This window comes from Nicotiana sylvestris, chromosome 2, assembly GCF_000393655.2.
Source record: "Nicotiana sylvestris chromosome 2, ASM39365v2, whole genome shotgun sequence".
Lineage (NCBI taxonomy): Eukaryota > Viridiplantae > Streptophyta > Magnoliopsida > Solanales > Solanaceae > Nicotiana > Nicotiana sylvestris.
The window spans coordinates 8980676-9002102 of record NC_091058.1 but is presented as its reverse complement, the minus strand read 5'-3'; the positions used below and the strand labels follow the sequence as shown (position 1 = coordinate 9002102).

The following is a 21427-nucleotide window of genomic DNA, read 5'->3' as shown; positions in this document are numbered from 1 at the left end:
GCATTTACTTGTCGTGGAGATTGAACCAGCTGTAATTGTGCCTTTACTAGCTAGTTCATTGTTGTTGTCAGTTCTGCTATTGCCTACCCATGATCATGAAACTCTTTGTGCAAGTGAATGATCGTGGGGGTCATCCTGTGGCACATTGGCTCTACATTGCCAAGCGGAGGACATGTCAGCCATCTCATCCAATATTATATTAGCCTCATCAAATGGTGTGTTCATGAAATTGCGCCCGGCGAGTTGGTTCACTATGCATTGATTTGTTGTGTTAATGCCCCAGTAGAATGTATGTTGTATCATTGCCTCAGTCATATCATTATTTGGACATTCCTTTAACATGGTCCGGTATCTCTCCCATATCTCATGCAGTGGTTCGTTGGGCTCCTGCTTGAAAGCTAAGATTTCATCACTTAAGGCCGGCATGTGTCTCGGCGAGAAAAGCTTTGCAATGAATTTATCTGCCAACTCATCCCAAGTAGTGATGGAATGGTTGGGAAGCCTTTCAAGCCAATCCAAAGCATTCCCTCTAAGTGAAAAAGGGAATTATCTCAACCGAAGTGCATCCTCTGACACATTTGTTTTCTTGCTCCCCCAACAGGTATCCATGAAACCCTTAAGATGTTTGTAAGCATTCTAATAGGGAGCACCTGTGAAATACCCTTGCTGCTCCAACAATGTCAGCATCACATTTGTAATTTGAAAATTGCCCGCCCGGATCCGGAGTGGGATGATTGCACTAGCATATCCTTGGTTTGGAAGCACCCGAGGAGCCACTCTTGGAGGTGGCGGGGGAGGGTCTGGAACATTATCATTGGCCTGGTGTCCTCTCCTTTGAGCTTGAGGAAGTATAGGTACCTCATCATCAATATTGTCATCTACTTCCTCCCCCGGTGGAAGGTCTCCAAGAGGTGTGTTGTTGTTGTTTGCCGCCATTTTGTACCTGAGTTGGCAACACACACAAATTAGTAACATAGAAGGAAAGAAAAACAATACACAAAACTATTTAGATAGATAGCCAAAACTGTTAGCTCCCAGGCAACGACGCCAAAAAGTGATCGGGTCCAACCCTACACTATTATGGAGTGGCAAGAGCGGTCGATGCAGATTTTACCCCAGAAGGTCGGGATTGAATCCACAGGGAGCTAGAATGATTGGGAATTGGATTCCTATCTAAACTAGTAGGGCGTAGTGCTTTTAATTACACTTCCAATCATAATTATTTGTTTGTTACTTCTAATATTTATGCTAATGATGTACGCAATTAAGCTAAGTATGGATGCTTGAAAGGTCTTCTAAATGGATAACGAGGCACTAGGGAAGTGACTTTCTCCTTGGTAAATACTTGACAGGTTCTAAAGCTTAAGGCAAAGTTGTTATGTTGGGGATTGCGATATAGCCAATGCACGAAACTACTCACTCTATACCTCTTGGTAGCTTGAGTGACTTTTCCCTAATTGACTTTCTCAAGACCAATTGGGTGTCAAAATTGTGCAAGCAATATAGGCTCACGTCGGGTATTACTATCTCTAGGTTTAACCATTTAATTGGGTCTATCAATTTCTTAAATACACCCCAATTCCTTGTTGGACTGATTTTTCTAGTCTCAAGCTCTCTTTCTCAAGAAAAGCCCAAGTCAAAAAGGCACAAATTAGTGTTTGCAACCACTAATTCAACATGTAAAACACAAATTAGTCAAAATATCAACTATCCATAAACATCTAAGCCTCAAAAAAAAGACCCATCAAATACCCATACTAGGGTTGAGCCACAACCCTAGCTAATTAGCTACTCATAATGATGGAAGAAATCAGATATTGAGATGAAGAATAACCTACAAAATAAAATTACAAGCTAAGATTAGAAGGTTCAATATTAAACTAGCTACAAAATTACTCAAAAAGCTTAAAACTGTCGTTCACGTGCTCTGCTAAGATAAAGATACCCTAAAAATGTGAAAAAGAAATATTTATACAAGGCCGAATTTTCTGGAAAAAACACCCCTGACGGAGGTACTGCGGACTGCGGAAAATGCACCGCGACCGCGATGAGGCTTTTTAGCTCCATTGCTCTGTCTCTGAATCAGGCCACCATGGACCGCATAAAATGCACCGCGGCTGTGTTGGCTTTACTGGGGTCCGTACAAAATGGATCACGGACCGCAATGACTTCCAACTTAAAACTCCGAACTCTCTGAATCCCCTCTCCGCGGACCGCATAAAATGGAATGCGGCCGCGAAGAATCTACCGTCGACCACAGTGCTCGAGCTTCCAAAAGTGCATCTCTATGATCTTTTCCAATGTGGACCGTACTAAATGGACGGTTGCGATGGGTTTGTTGCAGCTGCAGTGGATGCAATGCCTTGACTTGTTCTTGGTACTTGTGCAGGTTTCTCTCCTTTTTGAGCTAGTTTTGACAACTTGTCACTTTTTTTATCAAACCCTGCAATCAAGCACAACATGTAAGCTTTCGGGATTACTTGTATACATTTTTAGTCCAAAACTCTAGCAAAAAGGAGTATAAAATAGACTAGAATCCCTAGTTATCATAAGCCCCACGGACTACTTCCCATTCATTTCCTGTGTGCCATTCTTCCCTCAGTTCTTCCCATTCTACCAATGAATTCTCTATAATAATTCGTAAATCTAGATCGGCTAATTGTTTTCAAATTAAAACAATATTTGTTAAATAAGTCTGTCACGACCCAAATTTCTCTCCGTTGGGAGTCGTGATGGCACCTAGTCTTAGGGACTAGGTAAGCCTAACATTTAAATGAAATAACAACAATAACTAACATCTAACAATTTCTAATTTGAAGTCTCTATACAAATTTAAAATCCTATAACCGGTAGTACAAGTCATAAGCTCTACAGAGTTTGCTAGAATCTCTAAATACAACTGTTTCGAAATAAGGATAAACAGTCAAATACAAATCCAAAGGTGACTCTGAAGCCTGCGAACGCAACATCAGGTTTACCTTGAGGCTCCATAGCAAGAATCTGCACAGCTATCTAACGATCAACTGATTTTGAAAATACCTGGATCTGCACAAAAATTATAAAGAAGCATAGTATGAGTACACCACAGCGGTGCCCAGTAAGTAACAAGACTAACCTCGGTGGAGTAGTGACGTAGAACAGTCAAGACACCTAATGGACAAATAACCTGAATAAGTATAAGTGTAGAAACAACAGAGTAAGATACCTATACAAAGACTGCGCATAATGACAAGATAAAATGGTAACTACAGTAAAAAAAGGAAAACAACAACTAACAACGGAAAATAACAAGTATTTACACGGTAAAGTAAGTTGAACACAATCTAGATCCGGCGAACACAACTAAAAGAAGAACAAGTAGCAAATAGATGAGAGTAACCACTTTTCACATCAGGTTTTATCTAATAATCATCACGAGGTACCAAACCTTAGAATATCCACAAGTTATGGGTCCCACTTTATGAACCATACACACTTGGCCTCGTGTGCCCTCATTTAAACTAGTACTGCACGGACGATGCTCATGCCAATAGGACCATTCTCACATAGAAGGCAAATAAGCAAGGGTGTGCATCAAGACTCAATAATATCAAGATTCATCCTCTTAAACCGATAGGAGTGATTAACTACGTGTATTCTTGTGCAAGTGTCTTAACATAGTTCATGCCAGCTAGCATGTATAGAGAAAATGGACAACACGTAAGAAGGTTTTTCCCACAATGTTTAACAAGGTAAAACTCACACAGGTAGGTACACTAATACACAAATATCATCAACAAGAATGCTCCCAGGCCATCACAAGTCATCACAAATCAATCTCTGACATAGCCCACCTTGTCTCACCACGTGCACAATAATAAAGTAAATGCCCGCCTTGTATCGCCATACGTACATAATAATATTCCCACCTTGTCTCGCCACATGCGGAAACACACGGAGATAGCCTGCCTTGTCACGTTGCATGTGTATAATCAATAGTAACAATGGCACGTCAGAAACCTCGTGCAACACAACCCAAACCGTACGACAGAAACCTCGTAAATCACAATAATAATCGTACGACAAAAATGTCACGACCCAAACCGATGGGACGTGACGGGCACCCAGTACCTTACTTGACTGAGTACCAACGTAATGTACCTTTATTATTACATCATTATATACATATGACATATGGGCCTAATAGGCTAACATAATCAGTTATAAACTCAAACATAGGCCGCACATGGCTGTACAATCTTCCACGTACACGATATATGTCTACAAGCCTCTAAGAGTACATAAGTGTCACAAAGGTCGGAACAGAGTTCCGCCATACCAAACAATAGACGTCTAAATCATACTAACCAAATACGCAGCTCCGAAGCAAATGGAGCGCACCGACATCTTCCGCTGAGCTGATAGCCTACTTGGAAGGCTCTTGACCTGTCTATCAGGACCTGTGGGCATGAAACGCAGCGTCCCCAGGCAAAAGGGACGTCAGTACGAATAATGTACCGAGTATGTAAGGCACATAAATAAATATATAGGAGACATGGAAGACATATGGAGTACATGACTCAACCCGTACGTCTGAATAACTTTGTAAATCATAAATTACTTTCAGCGTCATGCATATGTGTATGAATGTCATGTCGTGCATAGGTATATGTTTCATAACATCATCAGCCTCTGAAGGCATCCCATCATATCATATCGGCCACTGTGGGCAAAATCATCATCGTATACCAGCTGATCAGGTGGTGGTGCGTATATAACGCCATAACTTTTTCCATATCCCATATACATATATATACATACATATATACGTGTATATAACGTCGTTTGAATACATACATATACATGCGTATATAACGCCATTTGAATACATACCCATATATGCGTATATAACGCCGTTTGAATCATATTCCAGCCACTGTGGGCAACATCATCATCATATACCAACTGATCAGGTGGTAGTGCATATATAACGCCATAACCTTTTCCCATATCCCATATACATATATTTACATATATACGCGTATATAACGCCATCTGGTCATGGGTCAGTGCACATGAATGCAGTGCATAAAAAGTACGTCAATAAAATTATTCGGAATGTCATAAGACCATTTTGCCTCTGAGTAATATCATAAAGTAAACTCTTTTCAACTTTCGTATTTTTCTAAGACCCATGAACAGATGATAAACTATTATGACACATGGGAATTAAAGAACATAGATATTTCTATTACTTCTATGAGTAGAGTCACTTATGGAATTTGTGCATTTGCACGTTTCGTTCATATCGTATGGATAATGCCAAAAGAAAGAAGGGATAGCCTTAACATACCTGGAGTAGGAAAAACCCGTATAATATTCCGTTGGAAAAACCTTTGTTGATTGAGCGAAATTTGCCCCTGCTTCTTAGAAATTCATGGACGAAATTATTTTTGGTTCCTTGAACTTTTGGAATGAATCACGTTTTTGGTTCCTTGAAATGTTGGAATGAATCACGTTTTTGGTTCCCGGAAGTATTGGAAGAAATAAGGTTTCTGGTTCCTTGAACTTTGGAATGAATAACATTTCTTATTTGGACCAACGACAGAACACTTGGAATCTTTAACAAGGAATTCCTAATGTCTTAAATATAAGACTTTAAAAATGACTCATTCCTATAAGTCATTTAATGGTTTACACGTTGCTTTTGTCTACTAAGCATATATGACAATGAGTCATATTCTTGAATAGTGGCCTAATGCCATGTGGGGAGTGGAGTGGATTATTTTATTATTTTTTTTATCCACTTATTAGTTAATCGGGTAATGTTTCGTTACCCGGTAATTAATCTATTACCCGTATTATTTAAAAATATCACAAATTACTTAAAATTCTATTTATTTTCAAAATACTTCGTATATACTTTATATATTATACTACCGTGCTCATATGGTACCTCGTATGGTACTAGTTTATAATTATCGGGTATTATCGCTCAACCTGTATTTTATCCCAAGTTGGCCATTTTCAACAAAATTTATTTTCTTCGACTTGCTTCCCCTCTCACCTTCACGAATTTACTAATCACTTGTGAAATAGCATAATCCGTATAACTCCAAATAATCTTTTTCTTGGACTGATGTCAATACGTTACGACAAATTTCACGTACAATACTTCAGGGTGCAACATCGTCGTAACTTTACTGGAAGTGTGACATCAACATAATGTAATACTGCGGAGCGTGATATCGATGTAATATTGCGGGGCGTAAGATTATTCCCCCCTTTTGGAACATTCGTCCTCGAATGTTGAGTGATGCACTTATCATTTTCGTAACTTATACCTTCCGAATACTTTAGAACTTCCCTTGCCATCTAGGCAACTGTTCTGTGAATGAATCCAAAATTCCAGGGTGTTCCCCCTTTAGGCCTCCTTCTCACATCACAACTTGTAGTCGGAATCCTCCCAATCTCGTAACTGTTACTACCTTTCATCATGCAGCCTGTACAATTTTGACCTTGTAAGTGTGCCCAATCTCTAGGATTCATATGTAGAGCTTGATAAGATGTCTCTTTGGGGTATATATGAGTATACTGAAGTTCTTCGCTCGGTACTTTGTTGAATTCACGAATATTGCTATATCTCATCGTATAGGTCCATTTAGCCATTCGTATGAATTTACTACCATAACTCTTACTTTAATTTATCGTTGTTGAGGTCTGCTACCAAATCCCAACTTACTCTCATTGCTTATTCCATATGTATAAATTTAAATCCTTTAATGCTTCCTCATAACTGCTCATTTTTAGAATGACGATCCAATCTCATCTCATACTTTGTGACTTTTTTCCATCTATTGTTAATTCTCCTCAATATTGATCTACAATATACCATTGATAACTTAAAACTTCTTACGTAATATTTTGCCCCTACGGGTTAATCCTAATGACTTATCCATTCTCGTCACCCTTTTCATTTGTCTTTCCTCTTCCTTACTCATGCTTCCTTAAAACTTTATCACTCTACCATACTTTAGCTTGCGACCTATACATATCCATTTATAAACTTTTCTTCAACTCTCTTGCACCATAGATTTTCTTATGTTATTCTGGAACGTCAAGCGAGACATCACATCGTCTCTAACTTTTTTCTATTTTGTTAACTAGATCTCCCAGTACTTAAAAATCAAAAGCTAGAAGACATGTCGCCGACGATGCCGCTATCATTCCCGGTTATTGGATCCACATGCTTATAACCTTCTATCCGAAATAAGGACTACCCACCGCTTTTTGCGTTTGAGTATCTCGTACGTTGTTCACCTTTAGCGTACTTACTTAAAATCCCGCATCGTATCTTCTATCTCTTTCGTGACCTTCCTTCCATCTAGGTGTAATTCATGTCCATAACTTGAAGCTCTATTATAATACTTGTACCTCTGGTATATACACAATCCCGTGGGAGCTTCATACTGACTTCCTATGAGACTGGTACCCTTCTAACTGGCTTTATCGTAGAGCCGTTATAGAACATAGTCGTTGTGCTATCTCTCTTGCACCTCTAATATTATGGGTAATTCTACTATGTTCTCAATCATGATTCCTATAACTTCTGGGTCCAATAATCAGATTCCTGATTTACTTTGTTGATGTAACTCTTTAGTTTCCTTCTTCTGATCAGCCTTTACGCTTAAGCTATCTTCCGATCTGTGGCTCATGGTATCAGTTATTACCTTAGACTTTCATGTATGGAATATCCATAACAGAATCTTTTAACAATTCAATCCTTTGTCTATGCCCTGGGCTCAATTCTTTCTTTTAACTTATACCGGAGTTTTCTATAGCTATATGATTGTCAACAAATATGTTGTCTGGATAATGCTCCATAATCTTGAGTGTATCCATAATGTACTCACTCTGGATCAATGATCGAATAATTCGTTTGTTCCGTTTTAGCTTTCTTCAATGTAAGCTATTAATTTTCTTGGTTTTTTTTTTGCCCCCTTGTTGCATGCATACTTAGCTTATCTTAGTTCCCACGCATGCTAGAGTTTTCGTGCAACTCATATGACCTTTGAATATTACTTTTAATTTTTCTTCCCGTTCATTATCCATGGTAGAGGACACTTTCCTTTGGAGTGCTTATAATGTTGTTGTGAGATTGTTGTTACACGACCCGTTTCCTCTTTAGGTCGTTGTGCTTAGGTTGAAGCCTTCTTTCTTATCTCCTCAGCTAGTCTTTTGTTGTAGTATTTAGGGAGAACCCTTGACTCTCGTAAAGTTGTGAGCTTATTACGAACTTTTTTTTTGACGTCCTTACTTGCCTGTAATCATCCGTAGTTGCTTACCTTCATGCCTTTGTGCTCGTATGGTTGCTTCTAAACTGATATTTTGACTGCCTTCTCAGTGGCACCTTCTTTTATCCCCGTAACACTCATACGGTATCTTTAGCTACCCCGACTCTTGTTTGAATATATTTCAAGTATTATAATGGTATTCTTCGAAGCTGAACTTTCCATGTTGGGTTCTACTTTGTTTATCTCACACGGTCTGATAACTCGTCTGTAACCTCCTGTTTAGCCATAATTGGGATCTTTCTGACCAATTACTAATTACTCGTTGGCCCATTCTCATATCAATATTCCTTGTAATCTTTCTTGGGTTATTTCCTTTGTCTTAATTTACGTCTCGCATAGGCTCTTTATTTATTAATAATAGTTCGGGCAGGAACCTTTACTTCATCTCCTTGACGTCATGCTTGCACAATATTCTTGAATCGTAGCGTATCTGTAAGATTTGGATAAGTGCCATTTCATTCCTCTTTTATTTATTGCATTCTTCCTTTACCATTCCATAGTCACTAGAACCACTTAATTCTGACATAATACCACATCACTCCACATTCCCCCCTTTTTGGGGTGTACTAAGAGCTGAAGCTACGATGATCTACCTATAGATGTGTTACCTCTTCATCATTGGCGTCTTTTCACAACATCAATGACCCTTACTCTCCTTGCGGCAATCCTTCTATACCAAGGATAACAAAGTTCCTCACTCGCGATGGTAAAATTTAGTATAGCTGGCACATACAGTCCCTTAAGCTGAACTTTTCTCACATTGCTTGTTGTAGGGAAGCGTCTTCCTGAATCACCATTCTCTGGGTTTCTCATGAATCTTCCTCTATGGTCCATTCTATTATTGCCGGAAAGCAATATGAAGTTCTTATAATGCCGACCACCATCAAATTACTCAGTCCCTAATTCATATTTGGTTTATCTTGTTTACCAGTCCATACTGATTTCTTTTCCTCTGGGGATTAACTCTTCCCTATGGTTGTCGCATTGGAGTCACGAACTTATTTCTCGAAATGAGGATATAACCTTATGGCATATACGCTATCGTTGTCTTAAGGCCCATCACCTTTAGTCTCTTCCTTCATTTGACTATAAATTCTGTAACACTCTACCGTTTTCATCCATGTATCACACCTTATTCATAATGCTTTCTTATTCCTTTTCTCATTATTCTGCTAATATTTCTGCATATCCCTTTTCTTGTGAAAACTTCAATATGACATTCTTTCGCTTTTAGCTTTCTTTTGCTACATCCAGTAGCTCTTCAAGTTGCTTAACGTTCTCGCTTTACTAAGGATAAGGACAACACTAAGGTAATATTTATCCCTTCAAGGCTTATAGTGCATGTCCTTGTAGCACTCATATTTGGCTGCACTATTTCAGAGTGCACCATCTGGTGTCTCATAAGGATATCTATTAGCATATTTGCAATATCCTTCGGAAATGTCAACTAACGCAAACAATTCATCCACTATATCTTCTAATAATACTTTTGTTGACCCCCATAGGGCATATCTGGAAGGGGTGCGACCAATTTTATATACCTCTGTTACTATTAAATATAACTCAAAAGGCTTATGTTCCTCTTCCTTAATTATAAACGTTGTTAATCTTCATTAACTAGGTACCTCGTACCCTTTTTCACCTTGCTCCTTTTACTTGCCGAAACTTGTACTTATCTTCTTAATCTCTCATTTTCCTTCACCATAAAGATGGATAGACATTCTTGCCTTACGGCTTCTTATCAAGAATCTTACCTATTTCAGTACACCCATGATCTGCTAAAGACCTCATAATTACTTATCGTAGACATCATACAAAAATCCAATTCCTCTAACTCAGCTTTTTCACAACAATCTCTCTTTCCAACCTTCTTTCCGGATACAGGTACCATCTTATTAGGAATAGGAGTTAGGAATTTGAATTCCTATGGCCGAGCTCTACCACACAATCTAGAGTAAGAAGAAAGAGTGACAATCTTAAATGCCTTGTAGCCTCCTGCTTATAAGTGTGGTGCACGACACACCCATAAACAAGACTCTACTAGACACGTCTTGTAGATTCCCTAGGACAGAACTGCTCTGATACCACTTTTGTCACGACCCAAACCGATGGGCCGTGACGGGCACCCAGTACCTTACTTGACTGAGTACCAACGTAATATACCTTTATTATTACATCATTATATACATGTGACATATGGGCCTAATAGGCTAACATAATCAGTTATAAACTCAAACATAGGCCGCACAGGGCTGTACAATCTTCCACGTACACGATATATATCTACAAGCCTCTAAGAGTACATAAGTGTCATAAAGGTCGGAACAGAGTTCCGCCATACCAAACAATAGACGTCTAAATCATACTAACCAAATACGCAGCTCCGAAGCAAATGGAGCGCACCGACATCTTCCGCTGAGCTGATAGCCTACTTGGAAGGCTCTTGACCTGTCTATCAGGACCTGTGGGCATGAAACGCAACGTCCCCATGCAAAAGGGATGTTAGTACGAATAATGTACCAAGTATGTAAGGCACATAAATAAATACATAGGAGACATGGAAGACATATGGAGTACATGACTCAACCCGTACGTCTGAATAACTTTGTAAATCATAAATTACTTTCAGCGTCATGCATATGTGTATGAATGTCATGTCGTGCATAGGTATATGTTTCATAACATCATCAGCCTCTGAAGGCATCCCATCATATCATATCGGCCACTGTGGGCAAAATCATCATCGTATACCAGCTGATTAGGTGGTGGTGCGTATATAACGCCATAACCTTTCCCATATCCCATATACATATATATACATACATATATACGCGTATATAACGCCGTTTGAATACATACATATACATGCGTATATAACGCCATTTGAATACATACCCATATATGTGTATATAATGACGTTTGAATCATATTTCAGCCACTGTGGGCAACATCATCATCATATACCAACTGATCAGGTGGTAGTGCGTATATAATGCCATAACCTTTTCCCATATCCCATATACATATATTTACATATATACGCGTATATAACGCCATCTGGTCATGGGTCAGTGCACATGAATGCTGTGCATAAAAAGTACGTCAATAAAATTATTCGGAATGTCATAAGACCATTTTGCCTCTGAGTAATATCATAAAGTAAACTCTTTTCAACTTTCGTATTTTTCTAAGACCCATGAACAGATGATAAATTATTATGACACATGGGAATTAAAGAACATAGATATTTCTATTACTTCTATGAGTAGAGTCACTTATGGAATTTGTGCATTTGCACATTTCGTTCATATCGTATGGATAATGCCAAAAGAAAGAAAGGATAGCCTTAACATACCTGGAGTAGGAAAAACCCGTATAATATTCCGTTGGAAAAACCTTTGTTGATTGAGCGAAATTTGCCCCTGCTTCTTAGAAATTCATGGACGAAATTATTTTTGGTTCCTTGAACTTTTGGAATGAATCACGTTTTTGGTTCCTTGAAATGTTGGAATGAATCACGTTTTTGGTTCCCGTAAGTATTGGAAGAAATAAGGTTTCTGGTTCCTTGAACTTTGGAATGAATAACATTTCTTATTTGGACCAACGACAGAACACTTGGAATCTTTAACAAGGAATTCCTAATGTCTTAAATATAAGACTTTAAAAATGACTCATTCCTATAAGTCATTTAATGGTTTACACGTTGCTTTTGTCTACTAAGCATATATGACAATGAGTCATATTCTTGAATAGTGGCCTAATGCCACGTGGGGAGTGGAGTGGATTATTTTATTTTTATTTTTATCCACTTATTAGTTAATCGGGTAATGTTTCGTTACCCGGTAATTAATCTATTACCCGTATAATTTAAAAATACCACAAATTACTTAAAATTCTATTTATTTTCAAAATACTTCGTATATACTTTATATATTATACTATCGTGGTCATATGGTACCTCGCATGGTACTAGTTTATAATTATTGGGTATTATCGCTCAACCTGTATTTTATCCCAAGTTGGCCACTTTCAACGAAATTTATTTTCTTCGACTTGTTTCCCCTCTCACCTTCACGAATTTACTAATCACTTGTGAAATAGCATAATCCGTATAACCTCCAAATAATCTTTTACTTGGACTGATGTCAATACGTTACGACAAATTTCACGTACAATACTTCAGGGTGCAACATCGTCGTAACTTTACTGGAAGTGTGACATCACCATAATAATACTGCGGAGCGTGATATCGATGTAATATTGCGGGGCGTAACAAGAAACCTCGTGCATCACAATACTAAGTACAACAACAACAATAAAAATAACACAAGAGTACGACAAGTAAATCAACTCAAGGGCTTTCGATCACAAAGGAATAGTAGAACTAGTTCACAAAGAATAAGCACAATAGAGAATACCAGTTATAATAAGAATAACTCAACAAAGAAGAAATAATATGTAACACCGATCCCACAAGGTACGGTTCTAAAACAAGAGAGATAATACGAGTCAATAATTCCAAATAAGGACAAGTCAACTAAGATATATGATATCTAAATGTCTTTTAAGGTTGAGCAATTACGAAAGAGATACAACAATTCAATTAAGGGTAAACAACTGAGAGATAATCAAAACCTCAATTACAGATGGACAATTACATGATAGATAATTATACTTTCAATTAAGGAGAAACGACTAGGGAGGGATGGCATGGCAAAAGAAGAGGTAACAACTTCAGTTAAGTCACATAAGAGTCAAATATGCAATAAGAGTGGACCATGAGACAATTAATTCCAATTAAACTATGTAGAGGTAAAAACTAGTAAATGAGGACTCAATCATAGTAAAACAACTTCATATCTAGTAAACATAAAGACCTAAGAGTTCTAAAAGGTCAACTTTCTATAAATAAGCCCGAGTACATACTCGTCACCTCGCGTATACGGACTTTACATGATACAAATAGCATAGAAGACTCAAATCGTAAGGAGTAATTCCCCCACACAATGTTATGCAAGATACTTACCTAAAAGAAGATAGACCGTTCCTCTAAAATGAACTTCTCTAGTGAAATAACCTTCGGACGGTTCAAATCTAGCCAAAGTAACTTCAAAGCATAAATAAACTCATAAGAAACTATTCCGGATAATAAAGCTTCGATTATTAATTAAAATTAAAAAGTCAACCCAAAAGTCAACCCCCGGGCCCGCATATCAAAACTCGACCAAAATTATAAAAAAATCCGAATATCCATTCAATAACGAGTCCAACCATATAAGAATTTCTCAAATCCGACCTCAAATTGCCTTTCAAATTCCCAAAATTTAGTCTAAGAAGTTTTTACAATTTTTCCCCAAATTTTCAACTCAAATCACTAACTAAATAATGAAAATAACAATGGATTTATGTAATATAGCCAAAACCGATTTAAAGTCACTTGCCCCGATGATTTTCTTGAAAACCCCATGAAATATCGCCACAAACCGAGCTCTCTAGGTCCAAAAATAAAAAATGAGGTGAAACGCTCATTTATATAGTACCACATTTGACCTCCAAAGTGCTGACCACACATTTTTTGTGCGGTCGCACATCCCAAGCTCTGCGTCCACGATCCAAATTGTGCGGCCACACTTCAGTAAAATTTGTACTACTAGGCTTTAGTAAATTGGCATAACTTTTTATAAAATATCCAAATGATGACTTCTTTATCTTGATAGAAACTAGACACAAAGGGCTACAACTTTCATTTTTGAATTATCTCCAAATTTCTTGTAGATAAAAAGAGATATGCTTCCGAAATCGGACCATCGATCCTGCCGAATCTCTGAAGTGCGGCGGCGAGAAGAATTATGCGGTCCTCACTTTTCCTCTGTGGTCCGCACTTTTTCCTCTGCCTCAGCACTTTTTCTTTTGCATCAGCACTTTTCTTCTGCCTCAGCGCTCCAAAATGTGCCCCACGCACTTTCAAAAGTTCCAGAACAACATCAGAGTGCCGAAATGCCCCGACTCGCTCAAAACTCACCCCAAAATACACTCGAGGCTCCCGGGACCTCAACCAAATATACCAACAAGTCCTAACACATAATGCGTACCTGCTCAAGGACTTAAACCACATCAAATAACGTTGAAACTATGAATCGCACCACAAATCGAACTCATGAATTTTCAAAATTTTCAACTTCCAAAACTCGTGCCGAATCATATCAAACCAACTCGGAATGACACCAAATTTTGCGTGCAAGTTCCAAATGACATAACAGAGCTAATCCAACTCTCGGAATCGCATTCCAACCCCGATATTACCAAAGTCAACTATTGGTCAAACCTCTCCACCTTCCAAAATTTTAACTTTTCCAACTTTCGCCGAAATGCTTCAAATTACTCAACGGACCTCCAAATATAAATCTGAACGCACGCCTAAGTCCAAAATCGCCATACGAAGCTCTTGGAATCATCAAAACGCCATTTCAGAATTGACTACACAGAAGCCAAATTTCGGTCAACTCTTACCGCTTAAGTTTCTAAAACAAGAATTCTTCTTCCAAATTGACCCTGAATCATCTGAAAACTGAACTCGGCCACACATGCAAGTCATAACACACAATACGAAGCTGCTCAAAACCTTATACTGCCGAACGAGACTTAAATTTTCAAAATGACCGGTCGGGACGTTTCAAGTCCTTCGCATAATACCCAAATTCTCAAAACTCAGCTTGGTAATTACTCTGAAGTTTTAAAAAAGAACTGAAATATATTAAATTTAAAAGTCAAGACCTTTCTTATTGATTGAATCCCTAATTCATGGTCTTTCCCATTTCTTTATCTTGTCCGCTAATATCTGTAGACATGTGATTTTTTACCCTCCCCAAGATTTTATATATTTTAACACGTAAATATTTAATTTAGGCATAATATCTTTATTTCAACTAATTTTGATTCTTTTACATTATTTCGTCAAAGAAAATGAAAGTTACAAAAATATTTTAGTTGACGTATCTTTCATAAATTTAAAAAAATAAATACAAAAATTGTACCTTATTTTTATCTTTATATAAACTTGAAAAATACAAAAATATATAATAGTTCATGTTTTTAATATAGTTTAGTTTAATTAATTAAAATTAGTTTTTCCATTATGTAGTATTTTTATCTTTTATTAAATGGGGTTAACTAAGGTGTTAGGCCACAATTGTAGGAGTCTTAGAGCCTAATTCGGATTAGCTCATAATTTTCAAGCCCAATAAGATCAAACTCATACCCCTTAACCTAAAGCCTTTTTATATAGCTGAAAATACACAAATATACACCCTACACTCTAATACCCTAAGACCGGAAATCACGCCTAAGATTCAAAGGCTTTAGCCGTTTTCCCTACCCCATGTGACTCCATCTTCTTTGATTTATTTTTTTTAATTGAAAGGAAACATACACACAAATACAAAATGGGATCATCATGATAATGATCTGTTCATTTGCAATTGATTAACCATAAGGCTAAAGCAATTTCCGTGCTCTTGAGATTGAGGTATCAATCAGAAGTTCAGCTCCGAAATGGCATGAACAAACTTTATACTCACGGTAGTGGTAAAAGAAAATAGAAATCCGGCTTCTGATGATCGAAATGTACAGCAGAGGGAAACACGGACGAAGAGGGATAAAGATTGAAAGAGATTAACTCTTTCTTTAGAGTCAAAAACGGACAAAAGCTACAAGCTACATTAATCTCCCCATTTTCTAAATTCTACACCTCTAAACTCCAAGGTTTATCCATTTTGTATCACATGGATTCGATTTTATCTGAATTGTTGAAAAATGTTGTCCTTCGAAAGGAATGGTCGGAAAACTTTCCGGTGCCGACGAGGTTCGGGTTGAGTTCCTATTTGCCGATTTCATTTTCCGGATCAAACCCGGTTGTTGGTTTTTGTTTTGCGACTTCAGCTCTACATCGAGGAATATATATTCATTGCTACTTCATTGATTTTTGAAGAGAATTTTGGCTTAGCAGGTTTATTTCCGTATCACTCTTCTTTATTTGAACTTGTTTGGATGATTTGAGCTTTAGAATAGTTGTTTATGTTTAATTTCCTCTCGATTCAAGTTTTATGTTCTATGTTGATTGCGTGTGAATCCATACCGTGCTTAGTCATTTGTGGTGAATATTTTGTTTGAGCGTTTTCTTTGCCTTAAAATGGTTGGAAGTTTGAACGATTCCATTTGACTTCCTTGATGGTGTGCTTCTGTTAGTAGCATCTAGACATCTCGCCCGTTCATGAATTGGTTTTGGTTGAAGACTTGAAGGAAAAGAGAATAAGAGTTGATATTAATAACTTTAATCATTATGGAAATGACGTAACTGAGCAGGCAATAAGATATTTGTGTACTTCATATTTGTAAAACTAGCATTCTGTATCCAAGCCACTAGCAATGACTATCTTATTTGCTATAGAATTATCCTATGATTGTTTCATAATCTTGAAGTGATGGTTTTCATTTGGATAATTAGAATAGGTTTTTTTGGGAATTAATTGTGTAAGAAAAATGAGTATGGATCGAGGCGTGCCATTCACAATTGAATCACATAGCATATGGCTCTCATATTAATTTTACAACTTAGTGTAGAAAGCACTTTGAATTCTCGTAGTTTGCTTTAGGTGCGTTAATTAAATAAAGTATCATAGCTACAGGTACGATTCCCGTGACGTAGTTGTGACACACAATTTCCAAATCCGGGGGTACATTTTATGTGGCCCGGTTTTATTGTTCTAACAAGGTTAAATAGAACGTGTCGTGACTCACGGGTGCATTTCATGTAGTGTGGCTTACGATGTGTTTTAAATAACCTTGAAATTCCTTGAATAAATAAAAGCGGTTTTAAAGAGTTAAAAAATGCATAGGTTTTAAAACGTGTAAAATATCAGATAATTAGGCCAATAATAATAGTTGAGCGATCGTGCTAAAACCACGGAACCCGGGAATGCCTAACACTTTCTCCCGGGTTAATAGAATTCCTTACCCGGATTTCTGTATTCGCAGATTGTGAATAGAGTCAATTTCCTCGATTCGGGATTTTAAACCGGTGACTTGGGACACCATAAATTATCCCAAGTGGCGAATCTGAATAAGAATAAATAATCCCGTTTCGATTGTCACTTAAATTGAAAAACTCCCTTATACCCCTTTCGGTGTAGTGAAAAAGGAGGTGGGACAGTATCTCCCAAAAGCAACGAATATTCAATTTTTTTTTTTTTACAAATACGAAGATAACTCCATTCTCCTTCATAGCATCATGTTCAAAGTTCTAATTGCAGGTTAGTCATCCTTTTTGTTCCTCCATGTATAAAACTTTATTCTTTTCAACTCAAGTTATTTGTACTTCTAAGCAACGTATAATAGATTGTTTTGACTAGTTTTTTGTGGGAATGGAGCACATATATATATATATATATATATATATATATATATATATATATATATATATAGTGTTCTTCAATTTTTATGCAATTTTACCTGTTTATAAATATTTACTCTAATAATATTATTTTATAAAATATTAAAAATTAAATACCAATAGGGCTTACGCCCTGTGCTTCGGGGCTTAGGCCTCACCTTACGCCCACGCCTTTTAAAACACTTATATATATATATTGTTGGAAATTTTTTGTTAAAAGTTAATATATTTGCTTAACTTGTTACAGGAAACTACGCATGCTTACTTACTCCATGGGCATCTCTAAGTTCTGTACTCTTGTCAATAAAAGGATCTTTTTTCGTCAAAGTACTCCATCATTTTCATCCACCCAAACGCAAAGGCCGAGATGACACATCATCCGGCAGAATGGTTTGAAGAATTAACTAGATTAGACATAATTCAAGTGAATATCTGAGTGAATCGGGAATAGGGTGCTCATATTAAGACTTAGGGATCAATTAATTAACCCAACAAAGCAAGCATTGACAGAGCAGAATCCGGACGCAGCTAGTTGCAAAACAATATATACCATGCTTACTGTTTAGAAATTGAATCTTAGGTCTACCTCAATCCTAAATGCTAGATCAAGAAGTGAGAAAATTTCAAGATTAAACAACGAGACAACAATCCATTCCCTTGAATAAAGTGAGAAACCAAACACCTACTGGTCAAAATAGAGTAGTGCTAACATCAATTACTAGTCTTAAGGGCATTTTGGGCCTCCTTCCTTTGTCTTCCAGTTGTTGTAGCAAGGGCAGAGGGCTTTGTTACCATAATAACCAGGAGGGACGCAAAGGCACTTTCTACAGCACTTTTGGCAGAAGAAAATGCATGCCTTGTGGTATTGGGTCCTTCCGCACCTCCTCGTGCATTGTGATGGGCATTCTGTTCATCCAAAAACCAAATGGAGTATTGTACTATGCATGCTTGGTCACACTGTCAAACTCTTTGTTTGTTTTCAGCTAGACTTCTTTTGCTTTATTGACCAGAAAACAACTTAACCCAAGTAAAGACAGACAACGTGGAGAATATCACTATCAAAGTTTGACTAGTTCCATTTTCATATAGTTTCACACTTTGACCAGCACTTGACTTTCGGAAGAATATTAACAACAAACCACCTATGTTGATTAGTCCAATGAGTATAATGAGCACACTTTTAGGAAGCAAAACAAATTAAGTACCGGATCTGTTCGCCAAATATAGAAGCAAGATCGATATAATTAAGTGTGAAGGCTAATAGAAGTGCTCTTGCATGTAGGATGCATTAGAGAAAATACCTATAGGATCGCTTGGTATAATGCATTAGAGAAAATATAAAAAAGTGCTCCTGTCTTTTTCTTGAAATAGATTAAAAGGAACTAAAGAATGCCGTGTAAAAGATAATAGAGGGAGATATATATTACTTTTACGAAATTTTAAAAAAAAAAACGTCTAGCTTCGTTAAATACTACTCTAGTTTTTTATTACTTAGAAATTGGACTGCAACCGCACCAAAACATCAATGGTAAGCAGAATTACAACTATATACGAGGTAGAAACAAAAAAAAAAAAAACTAAAGAAAGGAAGAAGAGGAACTTACGGGAGCTCTTCAGACTGCCGGGACCATATCGGTTCTGTAATTCAACAAGAATATACAACACAAGACAATCAGTATTACTATTCATCCGGATAAAAGAAGTGTTGATCTAATCTACAGACTCTATAGGTAAACAATGTGAAGAGCTATGAACCTTGTTTGAATGATGTGCTTCATTTCCCTGCTGAGATATTGCCAACACCTGTGAGACATGCAAAACAATTAGCTACACAGACAGTTGAAAGATATTAATTATGAGCTTTAATAGAAAGAATATTACAATGGCCTGCAGCATAGAGATGGCAACGATGGCCAAGAGAAAAAAAGCACGGACTTTAGCCATGAGTAGATGAATTAAAAAAAATTACACAAAAAGAAGAGAACCAGAAACGGTAAGGAGAGGGACTTTGGTTATTAGCTCTGGTAATAAATAGGAAGAGAGAATTTTGCTTGTCTAGTTAACAGAGTTACCTTTATGTGTCCGCTTTCCACATGGGCACCTGGGTGGTCATGTGAACTATATATATGCTGGTATTAATTATTACTACATTGTTCCAAAAAACTTATTCTCACTCGATGTTCCGTACCAATTTAATAAATATATACATATCATTATATATATACATGAGAAATTAGCATGATTTAATGAAAACATTGAGTACAAGTAAATTTTTGCCCTCCGAATCCTGCAATACAAAGAAATATTATGTTTATTTATCGTCTTCTTTTTCCTTTTTGGCTTTGTTGCAATTCACGGCAAGAGGACTAGAAAAAATAACAAAAGATAAGAGAAGAAACAAAATAGATTAACTGACGAGGCTAACTTAACATCTGAATTGAAAATGAATATGTGGGGGTGATGTGTGGCTATAATTCATGGCTTAGCACATTATTCGCCTTGCATTTTTATATGCTTTAATGATAAAGTACACCTTATTTGCATGTAATAGGGTCCATTTTATATGTAGGTGAATTGAAGATGAAAGTAGAAAAAAAAAGGAGACTTACAAGTCGAAAGCGTGCGCGGGAGCAGTTAATGAGAGACCCTGGCGACGCCAGGCTTGAAGCTGGCGTTAGGCTGGCGATGCAAGGCAAAGGACAAGCAGAACCAGGCATTAGACCTGGCGATGCCAGGCCTAGGGCCACGTCCACCAGCCGTTAGGCTGGCGACGCCAGGCCTAGGGCGAGATCCAGTCCGAGTTTTGAAGACTTAGTTCTTTCCCGGCTTGACTAGGATTTGACCTACACGTTTAGATCTTGTCCTAAACATATAAATAGACCTAAAATGCCACTTTGAAGGACTTTTGCAACCGGAGGCAAGGATAGCTCGTGGAACACCTGTTGGGAGTTGGAATCATCGATTTTTACATCCCTTTATCCTTACTTTGTAATTTAATTGTGCAAATTAATTTGGATATTATTACTATGAGAATGAGTAGCTAAACTCCTAATCTAGGGTTTTGATTGAACCTGTTGGATGATGATTTTCTTGTTACGTTAATATAGATTTGTCATAGTATTCTCTCTATTTGTTCAACTATATGTTTATTGCGGTTGATTGAAGGGCCCTCAATTAATTGTTCTTATTTAGTATATATTACTCGGGAGAGAGCACATATTTAGGTAGTTGTTGAGCAACATCACTCCTAATGTATATGAGGGATCAATACGAAGGGTTTAAAGGTGGAATTAGGGATAACGAAACCTTGGTGCAATCTGAGTGAGTTGTACTTAAGGCCAGCTAGCGTAATTCGGGAGAATATGTGTAGTATATTGTGGTAACTACTCAGGAGAGAGTTACGACAGTCAAAGTGCTCATTATCGATAGAGAAGACTTAGGCAAATTTATAGAAAATGCAGTGGAAAGGATTCCGACAATAGGGGAAATCAGAAATTTAGATCATTCCAATTCTTGTCTATAACCTGTTCGTAGTTAGTTCTTATTTATTGCATTTTTAGTACGTAATAGTTAGTTAGTAAACATCCAACTTGTTACTCAAATAATTCTGAAGATTGACTGTGTGAAATTGTGCGAGTCTAATAGT

The 21427-nt window shown here is 37.2% G+C and overlaps 1 protein-coding gene across 1 annotated transcript; it reads right to left on the bottom strand.

The window, feature by feature from the left end:
• Positions 1-18310: 18310 nt before the first annotated feature.
• LOC104213399 (gibberellin-regulated protein 4) lies at positions 18311-19803 on the bottom strand. Its single transcript, XM_009762897.2, has 4 exons — positions 19663-19803; positions 19537-19584; positions 19386-19419; positions 18311-18687 (listed from the first exon to the last, which is right to left on the bottom strand). The coding sequence occupies exons 1-4, from the start codon at positions 19723-19725 to the stop codon at positions 18506-18508; spliced, it is 327 nt and encodes a 108-aa protein (XP_009761199.1). The 5' UTR covers positions 19726-19803; the 3' UTR covers positions 18311-18505.
• Between the last annotated feature and the right edge of the window lie 1624 nt (positions 19804-21427).